At 35.0% G+C, this 21399-nt stretch overlaps 2 protein-coding genes across 9 annotated transcripts in view; one reads left to right on the plus strand and one right to left on the minus strand.

Moving 5' to 3' along the window:
* Nucleotides 1-5211: 5211 nt before the first annotated feature.
* On the minus strand, nt 5212-6856 carry LOC127795975 (60S ribosomal protein L37-3). Its single transcript, XM_052327983.1, has 4 exons — nt 6756-6856; nt 6532-6667; nt 5533-5634; nt 5212-5424 (listed from the first exon to the last, which is right to left on the minus strand). Exons 1-4 carry the CDS (start codon nt 6756-6758, stop codon nt 5378-5380), a joined length of 288 nt encoding a protein of 95 aa, XP_052183943.1. The 5' UTR covers nt 6759-6856; the 3' UTR covers nt 5212-5377.
* A 1964-nt stretch (nt 6857-8820) lies between these two features.
* Nucleotides 8821-21399, plus strand: part of LOC127809105 (protein ANTI-SILENCING 1) — a 42301-nt gene continuing 29722 nt past the window's right edge. For 4 of the 8 annotated variants that reach the window (XR_008025075.1, XR_008025078.1, XR_008025077.1 and 1 more), the window contains exons 1-4: nt 8821-9061; nt 9758-10175; nt 15250-15418; nt 15525-16486. Coding sequence is in view for 5 of the 8 variants with exons in the window: in XM_052347786.1 (XP_052203746.1) it covers nt 9822-10175; nt 15250-15418; nt 15525-16486 (1485 nt within the window). In the remaining 3 variants the exon portion in view is untranslated. Of the gene's footprint in view, nt 9095-9757; nt 10176-15249; nt 15419-15524; nt 16487-21399 lie in introns of all 8 variants that reach the window. The other 4 variants (XM_052347795.1, XM_052347818.1, XM_052347809.1 and 1 more) reach the window with 4 other exon arrangements.

The following is a 21399-nucleotide window of genomic DNA, read 5'->3' on the forward strand; positions in this document are numbered from 1 at the left end:
ATAGAAAATTAAAAAACTCGTTCTCTTTGAACTTTTGAAAATAATTTTTTAATAATATTTTATTCAATAAATTTGATTATTCAGTAAATTAAAAATATTTAATGTTAATATATTATTAAAAAATATATAATTTTAAAGTTAATGAATTTTATAATATTTTTTTTTATTATAATAATAAAATATAAATAAATAAATATGTTTTGAGTTTTAAGTTTGTTTTGGATGAAAACACTCAAAACAACTTTTAGTTGTTTTGAGTTTTTTTTGTAATTTTTTTTTGTTTTTAAAAATACATTTTTAAAAACAGTAAAGAGAACGAGTTTTCTTTATTTTAAAAAACTGAAAACTAAAAATGACTTGAAAACAATAAAGAGAACGCAGCCTGAGTTTTTTAATTTTTTGTTAAACAGAAATTCATTTAAATGAAAAGGTTTTAAACGCTCAGCAATAAAAAAGAGTTTTAGACGATATAAAATAAAAAAATATATGTTTTTTAAATTTATACCAACTGTTGGAAAACATTTCTAAAATGTGCTTTTGCTATATTCTTTGTAGAAACCCAAATTAATAACATTACAATATTAAATACGAGTAAAAAAACACGGGTCTCAATTCAAGCAAAAATAATATTAATCATATTTATGAATAATAAACCTATAAATCTATCGAGCAAAAAAAAAAAAAAATTGACTTGCTACAATTAACTTTACAATAGTAAAAACTATTATCACTATAAATGTCTAAAGTTACCAAAAATATGTACAAACTTAATATCGTTAACGCTTGTTGTCACTAATGGTACAATGCTCCCAATAAGATATATATTGTATGAATAATATTAGTCTTAATGTTATTAATTTATTTCACAATTTTAATGCAGTAATACTATTAATAAATTATTATCATTAGCAATATAATATTAACAATACCGTGAATATTCTATTGATGGCATTAATCTTATACTAATAATAATATTAGTAACATAATTTTACATTACGTAGCAATTAATATTTTTCATATATTTTTCTAAACGCAGTTCTTTCAGTTATGTTTTATAACGTTTTCTTTTTTCAATGGTTAAAAAAACATGAAGTGCAGACTGAAGATAAAAAAAAAAAAAACATTTTGATTATAAAAAAAAAGACTCTTACTCTCTCTGTAGCTAAATCGCCTTTATTTGAAAAAAACCACCCCGTGAAGATTGGTTCTGAAAAAAATAATATATTTAACCTTTATCCCACTATGTGAGGTCGGTTACATGAATTCTAGACTTTTATATATTTTTGTCTTTTGTCATATTTTCATTTAGATCTATACACTTTATATCAAACTTTAATGTCTCTCAAAGTCTTCTTAGATCTATCTCTACCTCTTTTTTTGACTAATTGTTCCATTTCATCAACTCTACTCACAGGAACGTCTCTTAATCTCTTTCTCACATGACCAAACCATCTTACTCTAGTCTTTCTCATCTTCTCATTGATTGGCACTACTCCTATCTTATTACGAATAACTTCATTTCTATTTGTATCTTTTCTTGTATGGCCGCACATCCATCTTAACATCCTCATCTCCGTTACGCTCGTCTTTTGCTCATGCTGATATTTGATTGCCCAACATTCTGAGTCATACAACAAGACTGGTCTTATAGTTGTCCTATAAAATTTTTCTTTCAATTTTAATGGGATTTTACCATTACATAACACCCACGATACATTTCTCCATTTTAGCCAATCTGCCTTAATTCTATGTGTGACATCCTCATGAATTTCTCCATCTTTTTGAATCATTGATCCCAAATATCGAAAATGGTCTTTTCTTTGTAAGATTTGGTCTTCAAATTTTATAATAACATCCTCAACTCTTGCATTCTTACTAAATTTATATTCTATATATTATGTTTTCTTTTTATTTAATTTAAATCTCTTAGATTCTAAATTGTTCCTCCACAACTCAAGTTTAGTGTTCACTCATTCTTTTGTTTCATCCATCAACACTATGTCGTCTGCAAATAGCATACACCATGGCACCTCTGTCTGAATATCTTTAGTGAGTTCATCAATTACTAAAGCAAATAAGTATGGACTTAATGCAAAACCTTGATGCAGTCTTATTGTAATTTTAAACGATTCAGTATCCCCTCCACATGTTCTAACCATTGTCTCTGTAGTGTGATACATGTCCTTAAGGGCTTGTATATAGGCTATTCAGACTCATTTTTTATCTAAAACCCTCAATAATACTTCTCTAGGAACCCTATCATAAGCCTTTTCTAGATCTATAAACACTATATGTAGGTCCTTCTGATGATCCCGATACTTTTCCATTAGGCGCCTCAGTAGGTATATAGCTTCCATTGTTGACCTACCAGGCATGAAACCAAACTGATTTTCCGAGACCTCTGTTTCTTTTCTGAATTTCTGCTCTATTACTCTCTCCCAGAGTTTCATGGTATGACTTATTAATTTAAATCCTCTGTAATTTTTACAGTTTTGAACATCTCCTTTATTCTTGTATATAGGAACCAAAGTATTCTTCCTCCACTCATCCGGCATATTTTTTGATTTAAGGATCACGTTAAATAATTTCATTAGCCAGGAGATGCCCTATTCTCCTATGCATTTCCATGCTTCTATTGGTATATTATCCGGTCTCATCGCCTTATAATTTTTCATCTTTTTTAATGCTTGTCTTATTTCATTTGAACTTATGCATCGATAAAATGTATAGCTCACGTTCCCCTTCGAAATTACTAAGATATTCCAACCTAACTCTTGTGTCGTCACCATCATTGAGTAATTTTGTGAAATATTCATTCCATCTCTCCTTAATCGCTCCCTCATTCACTAATACATTTTGATTTTCATCTTTTATGTATTTCATTTGATTTAAATTCTTTATTTTTATTTCTCTTGCTTTAACTAATTTATATATATCACTCTCTCCATCATTTGTATAAAGTCGTTTATATAGATTCTTATATGCTTTTGACCTTGCTTCACTAACAGCTCATTTTGCTCCATTTTTTATTTCTTTATACTTTTTTTGATTTTATTCATTATTACACTGATATATAGCCTTATAGCGAGTTTTCTTATTTTTAATTTTCAATTGTACCTCTTCATTTCACCACCAAGATTCTTTAAGATTAGGAGCTCTACCATTTATTTTTCCAAGGACTACCTTTGCCGTGCTTCTCAAGGTATTAGCCATTTCTCTCCACATTTGGTTTATCTGTCATTCTCCATTCCATTCACTTCCACCCCTTAATTTTTTTTTAAAGATTAATTATTTCTCCCCTTTTAAATCCCACCACCTGATTCTTGGATTTTGTTTTATGTGATTTTTTCTCTTCCAATTTCTTACTTGGACGTCAAGTACTAAAAATCTATGTTGAGTAGTCAAACACTCTCCCGGTATCACCTTACAATCCCTACAACATAACTGATTCTCTTGTCTCATGAGGAAGTAATTTATTTGGGTGCTTGATGTGACATTTTTATATGTGATTAAATGTTCGTCCCATTTTTGGAACATAGTGTTGGTTATGATGAGCCCATATGCCATAGCAAAATCTAAAATAGACTTACCCTCATTATTAATTTTCTCAAATCCATACCCTCTATGTACCTCTTTATAGCCGTTTCCGTCTTTACCCACGTGACCATTTAAGTTACCTCATATAATCACTTTCTCTCATTTTAATATCATTTGTATGAGTCATTCTAAATTATCCCTGAATTTTGCTTTTATCTCATCACCCAACCCCACTTGTGGTGCATATGTACTAAAGATATTCATAATCATTCTTCCTACACTAACTTTCACCATAATAATCCTATCCCCTATTCTCTTTACATCCACTACCTCATCTACCAAGCTTTTATCCATAATAATCTCCACTCCATTTTTCGCTCGATCATTTCTTGTGTACCATATTTTATATCCAATTTCTGATAAAAATTTTATTTTTTTCCCTACCCATGTCATCTCTTGAAAACACATAATATTAATCTTTCTCTTAATCATCACATCTACCACTTCCATAGCTTTGCGTGTTAATGTTCCTATGTTATATGATCTAATCCTTAATCTATGATTTTATTTTTGGCCTTGACTTTGAATTTGATTTTGTTTTTTATTTTGATTTTGTTTATTTTGGTTTTGATTTTGATTTTGGATTAGCTTCTTTACCCATATCCGTCCAAGCAAATGCATGGACCCTTGCTCATTTATCACTACATCTGAGCGCCGATGCAGTGGCCCTAGCTCACTTAACACTACACGCGGACAATATAACGCATCACTATGAAGGGTTATGCCCACGCCCCAACAATTTTTCATAATTTGTCTAAAATTCATGTTTTGGATCCGACTAAATTTTACGTTAGCTATCGGCTACCTAACACAACTCTTCTCCTTTATTCGGAATTGGGACCAACAATGAATAACATCCCGAGCAGAGTTGAGATTGATTCTGAAAAGTCAAAATTAAATCATATCCGTGGTTAAAAAAAGCAAGTCTCCGTCCATTTTGTGACATATATGTAAACCCAGAATAAAGGTTGGGTTTGTTGGGCTTTGATTAATAAACACGAAATTATAAGGTTTACTTGCGATCAGTAAGGAATCACAAGCATGGATACCTACACCACCAATATCCACTCTGGTCTTACTGTGGCAATAGAAAAACCAGCCTTCATGCATATTTGATCTCAACAACGCATCCACCAGGCCTATTATCCAGAAATCAACATCCAGTAACATGATAGCCTAAAATGAATTTCAGGACACCTTCACCACGTCTGACAACAGAGAATTATTATATATATATATACATTTTTTTTTTTTTTTTTGGGGGGGGGGGGGGGGGGGGGACGCGGCGGGGTTGATATTTGCAAAGCTTACAACTCAGAGTTCATGAGTTTGGAAGCATACCCACAGATCGCTGCTTCAGAAAGCAAACTCTTAAAGAGATTCCCAGATTAGGCTGGATCATAATGAAACTACAAACCCAAACATTAGTGAGTGGTAAATCTGGTAGGAAACTGCACCCTGGTATTACATGCCTATCAGCTACCAAAATCAGGTGTCTCGACATTGGTGTTTCCAGACTAACAAGATGATCTAATGTTTACGTTGGATATTCTCGACCTATAAAGGGTTCAGCTTCATCGAACATTCCACAACAAAGTGCATTGAATGCCAAACTGAGAGTAAATACTTTCTATTATCCAAGAAAGGCAATAACCATCAAACCAATCAATAACAATAACATCTCACGCTCAATAACAACTAACAATCAGTAGACAGGACCCAAAATATTGTTCTTGCAAAAGTCAAGACAATAGATGAGAAAATAAAATGTCCTGGAAGCCTAAGAGGCTGTGGCTGCCCCCTTCTTTCTTGGGGCTGCTTCAGTACCTAACCAAACAAAAATGCAATAAAGGCAATCAGTGGAATCAAATTAGAAATGTAAAATTTAATTAATTCATTTGGATTCCAGTCCCCTTGAGGACAAGAGAACTTTACCTTCTCTGAAGCCACTCTTGAACCTGCGGGGAACATTACGGAGGTACCTCATACGACCAGTTCCAGTGGTCTTCCTTCGAATTGCCTTCACACTCCAGTTATCTGAATATAAAATGAAATACAATAAAGACTGAGAAGAGAGTGAACACAAAAGACGATATCTCCAGATCCTTAAAAACCCAGAAAGAGAAAAAATGAAGCATCAGATTATTTAAGCACGCCAAAATACTGCTAGATAAGCATATAATAACCAACGATATTTAAAATTGAGGAAGCCTATCTACAGTCATCTATTACAGGTACTGCATTTATAAATTCCGGAAGCCCCAAACATAATTTGATTAATGCTACAACGCAACTCCACTGTTTAGAACCCATAACCAGTAGCAACAGGGAAATAAACTACGAGAACATGTGGTAAACAAGATAAATCAGTGAGATCAAACAGAAACATCTGTCCGTTTGTGTGCACAAAACAAATAAGCAGTACACATGTAACAACAATTTAATCATTTCTTTAGAATTCATAATAATTGACCCGACGAGTCTTTATGCTAGCTATCGGCTACCTATCACAACCATCCTCCTTTATCCGGGCTGATACTACCTGTGAATATCTTCAAAACTATTGAGAATTGAGGGGAAAGGTTTACATCCAAACGAATAAGCATACAGCACGTGGAAGACCAAATCCCATTAATTTGCCGCCGCGGATCCAACCGTTTAGTCAGTTTTAATTTGGTTCGAGTTTGTTCATTCACATTGTATGAGAACCGATGATTTTTAAACTTTTTAAGTTCTCCAAGTTCCGGAAAAATGAAAAAGTGATACAGACCATGGAAATCGCGAGGATATTATGAAATAAAAACTGAATCTACGGAGCAAAACGGATCGAACAACAAACAAATATGACTGCCGAATTTCAAGAGAAGGCAGCAAATAAGCGAAAATAGCATAGAATCATGTAATGAATGAGAGATATCTAGACAGAGATCTGACATGTCCTTTTGCGGGCTGCCGGAAAGGCACAGGCGGCGCAGCGGCTCTTCTGGAGGTGGAAGCTGCGGCGGCCGCATCTCACACATAACGTGTGAGTCTTGTTCCTCCTCTTGCCGAAGCTTCCTGTTCCTTTTCCCTGCAACAGAATTCAAATCGCAAAATCTTACACGCTGCATATAATCATGCATGGCGATTCTATCAGATCGGAGAAGATAGAGAAGTACCATCTCAAAAACCCTAGCTTCGGAGGCCCTGGTACGAAAATGATCTCCGCCGAATCGTTAAGGATTTATACTGGCCCCGGGTGCTAGGGTTTTTGGGTCGGGCAGGTTTTTTGTCGTTTATGTATATACCACTTATATTTAACCTATTTTTTAAAAAATAAAAATAGACACGACACGTGTCTCAAATTATATCTATTACTCTTTATATTTTAAATATAACATCAATTTCCAGTCTCATTAATAAAATCTTCTTGTGGCCAAAGCTCTCCCTATTTTTTATCTATCATTTTCTTTCTCTTTTGTTCTTTTTAGTTTGACAGCTTTGATCATCATCGAATCAATTATTTTTAATTACTGATTCAATTATCACTTAACAACGACTCTTTCTCTCTCTCTCTCTTCAACTACATTATCTAAAATTAAAAATTAACTATATATAAATTAAATAATATATAAACTTTATAACAACATGTCAAATTCAATATCATCAATAAAATTATTTGCTCTTAAACTTATTAATTGTACAATAAACAATTACATGAATGATTATTAAAGGTATAATATTGTCCGCGAAACACGTATCAAGCGATTAGTTCACTATAAATTGAAATTTACACTAATAAATTGTGGGTTCAATTTCTTATTCTGCTCAATGAGATAAAATTTTTACCTATAATTTATCTTTTTTGTCGAAATCAATAACACGTGCAGCAAGGAATCTCGCAAGGGTGATTATTTTAATGTACAATATTTGAACATAACAAATTTAAAACATTAATATAATAAATATCATTTGTAAAACCATTGCAGTAAACAATACTTTCACTTTTAAAGTTGTGTATTAATTTCACATACTCAACTTTACAATGGATATATCAATTATTTATGAATACACAAAAGGCAACTTATATGTTAAAATAATTATGGATTCCATCCCTAATGGATAAATTTTAAATAGCATGGATGGTTATTCTATGGAATATAATGTTTTATATTTAAATTAAAAAAATACATTTACATGAATTACTGAATCTTAAGTATGATAATTATGATAATAATTATAAATTAAATTTTCAATTCATAATTTAAAGATACACAACTTATTAGTCATATGATATATTTTAGAGAATAATATCAAATATTTATATTCGTTTTGTGGGTTAATTATACTAATAATAACTCAACTTTACATTCTATTACTGTTTTGTTACTGAACTTTGAAATGTTACCTATTAATCATTGATATTTCAAAACGATTACTACTTAGTCATTGAACTTTAAAATGTTACCTGTTAATTACTGATATTTCAAAATTATTATTATTTAGTTACTGAACTTTAAAATGTTACTTATTAGTTAATAATATTTTAAAACTGTTACTGCTTAGTCACTAAACTTTAAAATATTACATGCTAGTCATTGATATTTCAAAATTATTTTTCACCTGTTATTCGATAGTTATTGAACTTTAAGTTTACGAGTGATGAATGAGAAGCAGTTTTGAAATATTAATAACTAATAGGTAATATTTTAAAGTTTAGCATAACAGTTTTGAAATATCAGTAACTGATAGATAACATTTTAAAATTCGATAACTAAGCATAAACAATTTTGAAATATTAGTGACTAACATGTAACATTTCAAAGTTCAGTGACTAAGTAGTAACCGTTTTGAAATATCAGTAACTAATAGGTAACATTTCAAAGTTCAGTGACCAAATAATAATAAAATGCAAAGTTGAGTTATTATTGGTGTAATTAACCATTCGTTTTGTATATGCTCAAATTAAAAATAGAAATATATATTAAAAAATCGTAAGACACGACGTATTGGTGTTGATAAATATTTTTAAAATTTTAATAATATGATATTTGATAGGGTCTGACCTGACTGTAACTCACTAAGAAAAGCAAATTAAAATCACATGCGATTGGAAAAAAATCTGAATGAAATTGACATTATTTTAGTTCATGTTAATATGCAATAATATAATTTTAAGCTTTTTAATTTGATGATTATTTGTAACCAAACTAAATTCGCTGAATCCTTATAAATAATCAAAACCCAACTGCGGTTTTTCCCTCTTTCCCTCCCTCCGTCGCGACAATACAGCTTCACGCTCCTTCGAACGTCGGCCACCGCCATAATACCGCCTCGCCGCAACGCCGGGGCACTTTTCTCCGGCGAAGCTCACTGCACCAAATCAGCCGCACATGCTCGACTCAGTTGGTGTCCAACGAGGTTTTTACCACCGAGGCCCTATTTTCACCGACTAGGGTTTCGAGCACAGAGAAACCCTACATCCGTAACTCCCCATCCTCCATTTATTTTTATCGTTGTATGTACACGTTTTTATTTTTAATCGTTGAGGGCACTTCATTAGAATTTGCTGGTATAGAGAATTTACCAATTAATTTGTGGAGAATTGCTTACGAGGAAGCAAAGCGCGGTCGGAATCAGTAAATGTTTAGTTTAAACACTTCAGGTTCCGTATGTGTTTGTATGTCTCTCACGAGATACAGGGATCAATTGCTAAATCCCTCGTCAGAATGAATTTAAAATGTATCACACTAACAATTTGGTGATTTGACTTTCTTGGAATTGGAAAGTACTTCCAAGTGTTTGTTTTATGTTCTCATCACATAGGACAATACTACGCGTTCTGCTCATAGCATAGACTCTCGAAGCGTACCGTCTGGCAAGTCTCTGCATGCTGCCTTGCTGGGTTTCGGTTGATGTGTTGCTATTAGCAATTTGCTCTTTAGTGGTTTGATTGATATCTCTCCCTTTCCCCCCTCTAGTCCTTATCCTAGTCCTTTTTGTGTTTTACAGTGAACTCTTGTTTCCGTGTTAGTCTAGCAGATCATGGCATGTTGAGAAAATCAGACATGCAGTATTGTTTGAACTGAGACCACGCATTTGACACATTTACACATTGTATGCCATCCTTATAAGTTAATTTTCAGTTAGAAATGGCTACTCAATGATTATATTTTTCCAGTTTTCAGGTTATTTCCTTTGGACACTGATTGCTAGCTACTTGGTTTGGTTGGAGGCTTGCAGATATGCCCCACTTAGCAGAAACAGATCATATCGAGGACCTTGAATTTACTTGGGGTAAAAAGAGAGGAGTTGGTGGGAAAAATAAGGATATCAGGTTTTATGAATCTTTTACTTATGATGGTGTTGAGTATGCTCTTCATGATTGTGTATACATGTACAAGGAAGGTGAACCAGAACCATACATTGGGAAGCTGACAAAGATATGGGAAACTCCTGACAAGAATAAGAAAGTAAAGGTTCAATGGTTTTTCCACCCTTTAGAAATCTCGAATTGGCTTGGAGACACAGTATTACTTGAGAAAGAAGTTTTTTTGGCTTCGGGTAAAGGTGTTGGTGCAGAAAATGTCAATCCTCTGGTATTTAACTCTCCAAAATTGTTTTACCATGTTCTATCTTGGATGATGTACCTTCATATGAATTTTTGTACTAAATATTCTGTGCATATCTCGGTGATCAGGCTCCAAATTGATATCGTCCACTAGGTTTGTTTAATAATTCTGATAAAATGTTACCTTTGTCCTGGTTTATTCCTTTTGGAATATATTTGCAATTTATGTGAGATCAAGATGTGGTATATTGGTGGAACAATTTTATTTACCATAAAATTCCAGAGCTGTTGTATCTCCCATGGATTTACACATCAGTGCTAGTGGTTTGTACAAAGATGACACTCCCCCAACCCTTTCAAAGTGGGGAACCTTTTGCATTGGAGATTCCTTTTGTGATATCCTACTTGTCATGGAATGCTGAAGTATTATATGAAGAATTAGATCATGTGCACAGACTCTTAGATCAAAGTTTTGATATTCAACATGACTTCTTACATGGCTATAGAAGCCTGATAGATAAATTAGTTATAGTTTTTTGTAGTTTTACATGTAAGAACTGCATACTTTTGAGCTCGATATAGAGTCTTTTCGTTGTCATGCTCTAAACTTAAAGTCACTGTTCCAGTCCTTTAGAAAAAAATATTTGCTTGGAGATACACAGAGAAATCTTCAATTCCTTTTATGAAAAAGGCTGTATTGGAGACTTGTAATCCTCTAGGCTTTTCTAGGGTTTGTGTTATTGAGCCTCGTACCTGTAAGTATGACAGGATTGAATTTGTCACATAGAATTGATATTGATAATCTATCTGTTTTGTTTGGAATGGTAATATGATTATTGCTTATTGTGATGCTTCATGCTGTTTTTATACACTTTGGAACCTACTACTTCAACCATTATTCTAGGGAAAAAAAATTACAATTTTCAATTTTCTTGATTCTTGCTGATATTTGTAAAATCCAGTTACAGAAGTTATTTGCTGATGGGGGTTTTCCATTGAGGGTGCAGATGGATTTGGTTAGTTTATGCCAAACGAACCTAGAAAGCTGTTGGGTGAAATTTCGGGTTTATTATGGTTGACTGTATAAATAAAATGAGCATTGCAATAATAACACAAATTTCCAATGTAACCAAACCTTGCCTGTTCCCCGCCCCCCCAAAAAATGAAAAAAGGAATAGAAAACAATTAATGACATAGGCAGTTTGATACAACAACATATTAAGCCTTTTCCTCACTATGTGGGGTTGGCTCCATGAATGCTAGTACTAAGTTCATTTCTACTTATGGACTGATTTTGTATAAGGCCCTTATGACTAATATCATGCCCAAGTGTCTTCCACTAAGTTTTTCCTGGTTTGTCTTTGCATCTTTTGCTAAATACATGTTCCATTCCATCCATTTTCCTTGTAGGAGAATTTATTGGTCTTCTTCTCACATTGCCAAACTATTTTAATCATGTCTTATGCAACTTATCTTTAATAGGAGCCACTCTAACCTTATATGAATAACCTCATTTATAATTTTATCTTTTCTTGTATGACATTCATATCCATCTTAGCATCCTCATTTCTATTACACTTATATTTTGCTGGTGTTGGTGCTTTGCTCTCCAACATTATGTGCCATATAACAAAGCTGGTTTTATAATTTTTTTTTCTTTTTGCTTTAATGGAATTTTACTGTCACATAAACGCTGGATGCATTTTTCTACTTCAACCATACTATCTTTATTTATGGGTAACATCCTCATTAATCCCCACATTTTTTTGGATGATCGATCCAAGATATCTAAACTGATCTTTCTTGGTAGGTTTTGATCTTCTAGTTTTACCATAACACCATCCACTCTTACGTTTTTACTAAACTTACATTCCATATATTTGGTTTTCACTTTACTTAATTAACCTTTAGATTTTAAAGTGCTCATTCATATCTTGAGCTTAGTATTCTCACATTTTTTTGTTTTATCCACCAACACATTATCATCTACAACTAAAATACAGCATGATTCCTCTGCCTGGATATTTTTAGTGAGCCCATCCATTTCTAGGGCAAATAGGTAAGGACTTAATGTAGATCCTTGATGGAATGGCATTATAATTGGAAAGCTTGAATATATCCTCCGCATGTTCTAACACATGTTTCTACTTACAGTATGTGCCTTATAATAACTTTTATGTGAACAATTCAGACTTTTTCTCTTTAAAACCTTCCATAAGACTTCTATAGGAACGTACCAAACCTTTTATAGATCTATAAACACCATATGCAATTTTTTATTTTTTTTTGTCTCTCTATACCTTTATGTTAGGGCTTTAACAAATATATAGCTTACATTGTTAACCTACCGGACATGAAACTAACTTGGTTTTCCATAGTTTGGTTTCTCTTCTTAATCTTTGTTCAATCACTTTCTCCCAAAGTTTCACAGTGTGGTTCATTAGCTTGATTGCTCTAGAATTTTTACAAATTTGAACATCTCCTTTATTCTTGTAAAGGGGCATTAAAGTGCTTTTCCTTCACTTGTTCAACATCCTTTTTGATTTTTAGGATCTCATTAAATAATTTCGTTGGCCAAAAACTGCCTTCTTTCCCCTTTGCATTCTTACTTTTATTGACATATTATATGGTCCAACTGCTTTACAAATTCTCCTCCTTTTTTTTTTCAACGTTTGTTTTATTTCATTTGAACATATATGTCTACAAAACATGTGATTTCTATCTTCTTCAATCTACTATGATTCCCCTTCCCCAATATAACAGTTGTCTCTACGCCTTCATTCAGTAACTTCAAGAAATACTTCTTCCACCTCTCCCTGCCCCCTGGTTTGCTAGTACTTTTAGTTTTTGTTTTTATGCATTTCACTTTGCTTAAATCCCTTGTTTTTTTCTCTTGCTTTAGCTAGTTTAAGTTTGTGTGTGTGTATATATATATTATATCTTCCTAAATCTTTTGTATCAAGTCAACAAAAGCACTTTGATAATAAAACAAATCTTGTATGAATTAATAATCATAGTTTTAGACTTCAGGCCTCAGAATTATGCCCAAGTTTTAGAATTCAAGGTCTCAGAAAAGGAGTTCATTGAGCTGAAATTTTTATGAAAACTTCATCCTCATCAATATTCATCAATATCCATCTAATGAAGTTTTTTTGGTGGTAACAATTAGATGTTCAACTACAAGAAGCTTACAAGGGGAAATAAATATGATAATTGATTGTTGCCAAAGGATGGGGTGGCTTTATAGATAGCTGAAGACTTCTATTGTGATCTACTTTCTGGCTGAGTGCATAAGCTATTTGTTATACCTGTTTAATATGTATCAGTGAGAAAAAAAAAAAAAAAGCAGTTCAAAACCTGTGGCCAGAAGCATTTCTTCAATCTGGATGAGGACTCAATAGGAAACACCTATTTGGAGCAACTCTTTTTTTTGGTTCTTCAGTTGATTTTTTCTGCTTCTTAGCTTTAGATTTAAGATGGATGGGATCCTTTTTTCCTGAGGCTTCTCTTACCTGACTTTTTAATTCTCTCACCTAATGATGGCTTTTTGAGTTTTAAGAAGTTGGCATTTTTAGGAGATCAATTCATGTTCCTCAAAGAAAGAGGGGCAACATAATGTCCAGGGTTGATGTGGGGTTAGGCAAGTTCAGATGAATGTAGCCCTAATGTTGCATTCTGAGAGGCTGTCTTATTTATTTTTAGCAAGTGAACAGTATATTTAACAAAGGTATCAAAAGGGTGCAGACCCTTTACAGAACTTGAAGGACCCTTAAAGCTACTTACAAGTAAAGCTCAGCTACGACAAAAAAAGAACTCTGGGATCAGGAATAACTGTTCCCATTCACAAAACCCTGGAAATGAGGTACAATGAATTTGTATGTTTGTAATCTCAAGAACTCTATATTAATGTTCCTTTCTGATGAACTGCATAATACAAAACTTATGGTTATCCAAGTCTGTTACGCTGCTTATGAGGGCTGGCCTGACCCAAGCCACATGGAACCTTGAAGACTATAGCTGGCACCACTTTGAACATGAAAAGCAAAAAAACGAAAAAAAAAGTCTCCATATATCCTGAGCCGCTGTACAATGCAGGGAAAAATGCTTAATGCATTCATCATCTCTTTGCACATATACGATCAATCAGCCAACACTTGACCTCTCTTTCCCGGAGAGAAGCTTTCTAAATTGAAAAGGGTACCCTGGGAGGGGCTCTCACTGATCATATCGCTTTGAAAGAAAAGCCTACACTTTCCTTTTCAAGAGGACCTGATAGAAAGGAGGAGCAGTGAGGCTCTGTTTTTAGATGGAAGCTATACCTAATGGTATTCATCCAGTCCAGCTGCAAAGTGATCTTTTAACATTCCAAAGGTGTGTAGAATCTAATTTCCAATCACAGAGGTTTGTCTGAAAGGGGTGTGCCCTGCTCACAACTGAGGAGGTATCACCCTATTTCCCTATTGAACTCGGAAAAACACACCTAAAATAAGCATTCCACCCATGTATAATTCCCCTCCAAACACTGACCTGGTACCTCCCCTCTCTCAGGCACACACACACACACACTCACACACAGAGACAACTATACTTATTATTGTTGACTCTATTCTCTTTTTGTGTTTAATTCCATGACAACTAGGTTATAATGGAGTAATGTTACAATTGTGGTTAGGGTCAGTGAGTCCTGTGAGTTTATGTCGTTAGGAAGGATAATCTCAGAAATTTAGGTGCAAAAACCTCCTAAAGCCATCTAATCCATCAAGCCATACTCAATAGACCATTGAAATTATTAGTGGATGTGCTTTTTTGCTGTAGCATGATCACATATTGTGCATGTGGTTCAATAAATGATTGATTAGGGCATTTATTCTTGGAAGTCTTATTTTTGTATTGGTGTGAGAGAATACATATATATATGTAGTGAATATATATATATATATATGTACTGAATGGTGTATTTCCTGATGGCTGCTTAGGAGGTAGCTTGACCTGCTTAGCTTATGAATTTTGGCAAAATAATGAGTTCCTTTTCTTGCTCCTGGCACAAGTTTATTTGAAGTGGATTGGCTATTCTGATTGCTGAATTCAATTTATTTAATCAGGGAGCAATTGCTGGAAAATGCAATGTCATATGCATTTCAAAGGACAGTAGAAATCGTCAACCTTCAGCACAGGAACTTCACATGGCTGACTACGTATTTTATCGTACTTTTGATGTTGAACACTGCACTATATCAGATAGGATAGATGATAAAGTCGCTGGGCTCGAAGGTCATCCTTGCGCTATGAATGCTCCTATTATAACTTCGTTTCTTTTTCAGTTGTGTCATTCTGATAGTTCAAACTTACATGACTTTGGTATCTGAATTTGTTGCAGTTAACTTTGTATTTAATAAGAGAGATAGTGGAACGATCAGTGATACTCCCAAACTTGATTTTGACAAGAAAGAGGAGGCCCTAGCATTCAAAACACCTCAGCTTTCGGGGCAAGACTTGCCTGCAGAGTTCAGAACTGGAGCAAAAGATGAAAGTGTACATCATCTGGTGGAAAAAATAAGTGAAGATGAGAAGGACTCACTGGTCGGATTGAAATTTTCACCTAGAGGCAAACCTGCTTCTGGTTTTGCCATGGATTCTGGCGATGTGGATACAGCCAGTGTTCAACAGGGCTCTATTTCAGTAGAGAAAGCCACGAGGTATAGAATTAATTCTGATCAGGATAAAACTAAAATGAGTAAAGTTGTTATGGATCATGTTCGGGTTCAAGATGAAGTAAAATATGCAAAAGAGTCTAGTGCTTTGGAGAACAAGATGTCTAAGAAACTAAAAACTGAATGTTCTATCGAATTTTCTAAGATCAGAAATTTGAATAGTGATCAGAAGTTAACTATTCATGAGAATAATGATACTTCCCTTGTAAGGAAAGCAAAACCTAGAGAGGATTTCTCGGCCTTGGAGAAGGGTGTAAAATCTGAAGATGCTGGTACTTTGGATGATAGGCCTTCTAAGAAAGCTAGGGTTGATGGTTGCCTCAAGTTATTTGAGGCCCAGGACAATAATGATGTCAAGAGATCGAGCATCAAAACTAATGTGGATGATGCAATGGACTTGGGAGCCACTCTTACCTCTAAAGTGATAACAAAACCAAGTGTTACTTCTTGTGGGCCTAATAAGGACCCTAAGCCGAAGACTAGTGAAAAGATCACAAAGCTTTCCAATGGCAAGTTGCCTAATGTATCTCAAGGCTCTCCTTCTAAGAACAGACGGATTGAAGGCGAAGTCACTCGAAGACCTGAGGATAGAGAGATTGAAGGTGAAGTCACTCAAAGACCAGATGATGTAAGTCGCTTTTGTCATTTGCTTGGAAGGATTATGTTATTTTTGATGTCACATCACGAATTATATGTTGATTTAATTACTACTTTGCTTAAATCTTGTATCTTAGAGATGTTACATTGTTGAGCCATGGTTTATTCTTTTCTCTTTGAGGTGTTGTGACATTTGTGCAACCTTTGAAGAGATAAAGGGAAAGAATTATCGAAAAGGTGTTAAAGCGCTCCTTTTGTCCAATAGTGTAAAAGGAAAATATCATACAAAGAAAAGATTAGTTTAGATATCTTGCATTAATCATCCAAAAAGATAGGGAGATTAATGAGGATGGTACTTGCAGAATTAAGGCAAGGTGTTAAAATGAAAAGGTGCAATTGTGATTTTTTGTGATAGTAAGATTTCATTAAAGTTAAAAGGAAAATTATATAAGACAACTACAAGATTGCTTTGTTGTATGAAATAAAATGTTGTGCAATAAACATCAACATATGTAAAATATGAGTGTAATGGAAATGAGGATGTTAAGATGGATGTGTGGTTTATTAAAGCCAAGGGTGGTACTGTGAATTGGGATGAATTCCCCAATTTGTGGGTTGAAAGAGACCCAGATCACTTTGGGTTGTGAACTGGATTGCTAAAAAATGGAGACTTGTAGTTTCAACTTTCAAGTAATGATGTGATTGAAATTGAGAGGAATATACGACATCCACATCAGACGTTCCCCATCAGAGGAAAATTCAAAGGGACTTGTGAAACTTAGAGAGATTGGAAATATTTCTCATTTCATAACTAGTAGAATGTACACATATTTATACAAAAACATTCATATATCATGACATAAGCATGACATAGGGCTAACCCTAAGTCTAGAATACACATACAAGTGTTATCTCTATATACAAGTCAACACTCTCCCTCAAGCTGATGCATATATATCATATGCACCAAGCTTGTTACATATATATCCAATTCGAGGACCTCTGAGGGATTTAGTAAATACATCTGCTAACTAGTCATTTAAATTGACAAAAACTGTGGTAATACAACCAGATAAAATCTTTTCTCGAATGAAATGACAATATATCTCGATGTGTATGGTTTTCTCATGAAAGATTGGATTGGAGGCAATATGTAACGCAATTTGATTATCGCAAATTAATCTCATCTGTGATATTTCTCCAAACTTGAGTTCCTGAAGCAATTGTTTTAACTAGATAAGTTCACATGTTGCCAAGGTTATATCACGATATTCTGCTTCTGCACTTGATCTAGCAACAACATCTTGCTTTTCCAAGATATTAGGTTCCTTCCAACCAGAATACAGTATCTTGAAGTAGATCATCTATCAGATAGAGAATCAGCCTAATTGGCGTTTGAATATCTGATTACCCGAGTATGACTTCTGTCCTCATACAATAATCCTTTCCCTGAAGCTCCCTTAATATACCTGAGAATCCGAACAACTGCATTCTAGTGGCTATCACAAGGAGACTGTAGAAACTGACTGACAACACTGATAAAGAAAGAAATGTCAGGCCGAGTGATAGTGAGATAATTAAGTTTTCCAACCAACCTACGATATTTCCCAAGATCTGCAAGAGGCTCCCCGTGTCTTGGTAAAAGCTTTACATTAGGATCTATGGGAGAGTCTATAGGCTTACAATCAAGCATCCCAGTTTCTTCCAAAATATCTAACACATACTTTTGCTGAGAGATGACTATATCAGAGCTGGACTGAGTAACTTTTATGCCAAGAAAATACTTAAGCAACCCCAAGTCCTTGGCTTGGAAATGATGGAAAAGATGTCTCTTCAGTTGAGTAATACCATCCTGATCATCACCTGTAATGACAATATCATCCACATAGACAATCAGGTATATACACTTTCCCTGTGATGTGTGTGTAGAAAACCGAATGATCAGACTCACTGCGAGTTATACCAACTTTCTGAATAACAGTACTAAAGTGACCAAACTAGGCTCGTGGAGATTGTTTTAACCCATATAGTGAGCGTCGGAGTTTACAAACCAAATCAGACCCCCCCTGAGTAACAAAATGAAAAGGCAGTTGTTCCATATAAATCTCTTCTTGAAGCTCACCATGTAAGAAGGCATTCTTATTGTCTAGTTGATACAATGGCCCTATAGAGAATAACAAACAGATATAAGGCATTTTAGCCATAGGGGAAAATGTATCACCATAGTCAAGTCCATGCACGTGGGTGAACCCTTTTGCTACCAAACAGGCCTTAAGCCGATCAATGTGCCCATTAGGACCAACTTTGATAATATAGATCCATCGACATCCAACATGAGATTTACCTGGAAGTAATGGAACCAAATCCCAAGTACCATTGGAATGTGAAGCGATCATCTCTTCTACCATTGCTTGTCGCCACCTCGAATCAGAAAGTGCCTCGCTAACAGTTTTGAGAACAGAAATAGAGGATAAGGAGGAGAGAAAAGCACTATAAGGTGAAAACAAACGGTGATAACTAAGAAAATTATAAAATTATAATAGGAAACTGATCCTCAGGTGGTAGAATCGCGGTAGGTGGAGGTGTTGGAGTGGGAGGTGAGGCAGCAAGAGTTACTGGTGCAATAGGAGAAGTGGGAGGTTGCACAGGGACATCACCAAGACCATCATGTGATTGAGGTTGAGAACGCCGATGATAGACCTGTAATGGGATAGACGAAGGAACAGGGAAAATAGGAACATGATGATTATATTGAATATGGATGGCTCTCAGAAGGAGGGGAAGAGTAGAAAGGGGATGGCTTAAAAAATGTGACATCAGCATATAGAAAATAGCATTGGGTGGCAAGAGAGTAACACTTATAACCCTTTTGAAGTCGGGAATAACCAAGAAAAATGCATTTGATGGACCGAGCAAACAATTTATCCCGACTTGGAGACATGTTATGAACAAAGCATGTGCAACCAAAGACACGGGGAGGGAGAACATATAAGGATTGATTAGGAAACAAAAGAGAGTGAGGAACTTTTTCCTAAAGAACAGAGGAAGGCATCCTATTAATGAAATAGCAAGCAGTGATGACAACATTATCCCAGAAACGAAAGGGAACATTATAGTGTAAAAGGAGGGGGCGAGCAATTTCAATCAAATGTCTATTTTTACACTCAGCAACCCCATTTTTGTTGTGGTGTGTAGGCACAAGACGACTGATGTAAGATCCCTTGAGAAGACATAAAGGTAGTGAAGGGGGGCAAAAAAATATTCAGGGGCGTTGTCATTGCGCCAAACTTGAACACATGTATGAATTTGGCTTCAGCACAAAAGGATTCAAAAATTGAAAATAACTCAGAACGATTTTTCATTAAATATAACCAAGTGCATCGAGAATAATCGTCGATGAATGTGACAAAATATTGAAAACCTAAGACAGATAGAACATGACTAGGACCCTAAACATCAGAATTAACTAAAGCAAATGGGGACATAGCTCGATTATTGACACGTTTTGAAAAAGAAGTTCCAGTTTGTTTTCTAAGCTGACAAGATTGACAATGAAAGGTTGACAGTGTAGACAGATTGGGAACCATCTTCTAAAACTTGGCCAAACTAGGATGTCCCAAACGGTTGTGGAGAAGAGTAGGAGACTCACTCACTGAGCACGCAATAGGAGGGTTAGGAAGGTTGAGGTCATAGAGACCCTGCGACTTACATCCGACGCTAAGCATCTGTCTCGTATGCGATCCTAAATATTAACAGAATTGTTATTGAAGGTGAGAGAACAATTTAAGGCACGTGTAAGTTGACTAATAGATACAAGATTAAAAGGACAATGGGGAAGATAAATGACAAAATCTAAAGGTAGAGATGGTAAGGGTTTGGTAGTGCCAATAGCTTTAGCAACAACTTTAGAACCATCGGCCAGGATAACAAAGGTAAAGAAACAGTACTAGTAAAATGAGAGAACAGATGGGGATTACCAGATATATGATTAGAAGGACTTGAATCTAGGACCCATGGTCCTAAAAAGGATGACTGAGCGAGGAAGGCAGTGGTGGATGATGACTGCTAGGATGTCTTATACTTGAGATATTCGTCATAGTCGTTCCCAGTGAAAAGTAAGGAATTCAATGGATATCCAACAGAAGATTCAGGTCAGGAACTATCAGCAGAAGCAACATTCGCACGAGGGGGGGGACCATGCAACTTATAACATTGTTCCTTAGTATGCCCCAACTTGTGACAGAAGTCACACTTGGGGCGGTTGCGCCGATTACTACCACAACCCCTTCCTTGTTCTCCATGATTTTGAGTCTGCGAAGCCATAACTGAATTATCGCTGGTGGAAGAAATAGGCACTGCAGGAACAGAGGGAACCCGAAGAAGACGAGAATACACTTCATCCATTGTAGGGACGTTGGGATTGGCAAGGATCTGGTCACGAACCGGAGCAAGTTCAGGACCTAGAGTAGTAAGGGTACATATCATGAAGAACTTGTCTCTCTGAGCAAGATCTTCTGCAACAATCTTACCAATGGGAAGAAGAGAGTTATACTCAACCTTAAGTGAAGCCATCCGACCAAGGAAATCGGGAAGAGTCATACCCTGCTGTCTCAAATTAATCAGATTAGATACCACTGAATACAAGTGTTCGATGTTATTTGTATAGAGAGCCTTTGCCTGGCTCCATAACTCACAACATGTGGTATAGTTGGTATAGATTGGGTGAAGAGAGGGGTCAATTGATTGCCACAGGAGGCTACATAACAAGGCATTAGCTTTTACCCACGCAATTTTGTCTGTGGTCACATTCTAAGACTTGGTAGTCAAATGATCATCTAAACTTTGACACCCATACACCATAGTTCGCTACCCACGCAGTTTTGTCTGTGGTCACATCCTCAGATTTGGTAGTCAAATGATCATCTAAACCTTGACCCATACACC

The sequence above is a fragment of the Diospyros lotus genome, chromosome 1 (assembly GCF_014633365.1).
Source record: "Diospyros lotus cultivar Yz01 chromosome 1, ASM1463336v1, whole genome shotgun sequence".
Classification (NCBI taxonomy): Eukaryota; Viridiplantae; Streptophyta; class Magnoliopsida; order Ericales; family Ebenaceae; genus Diospyros; species Diospyros lotus.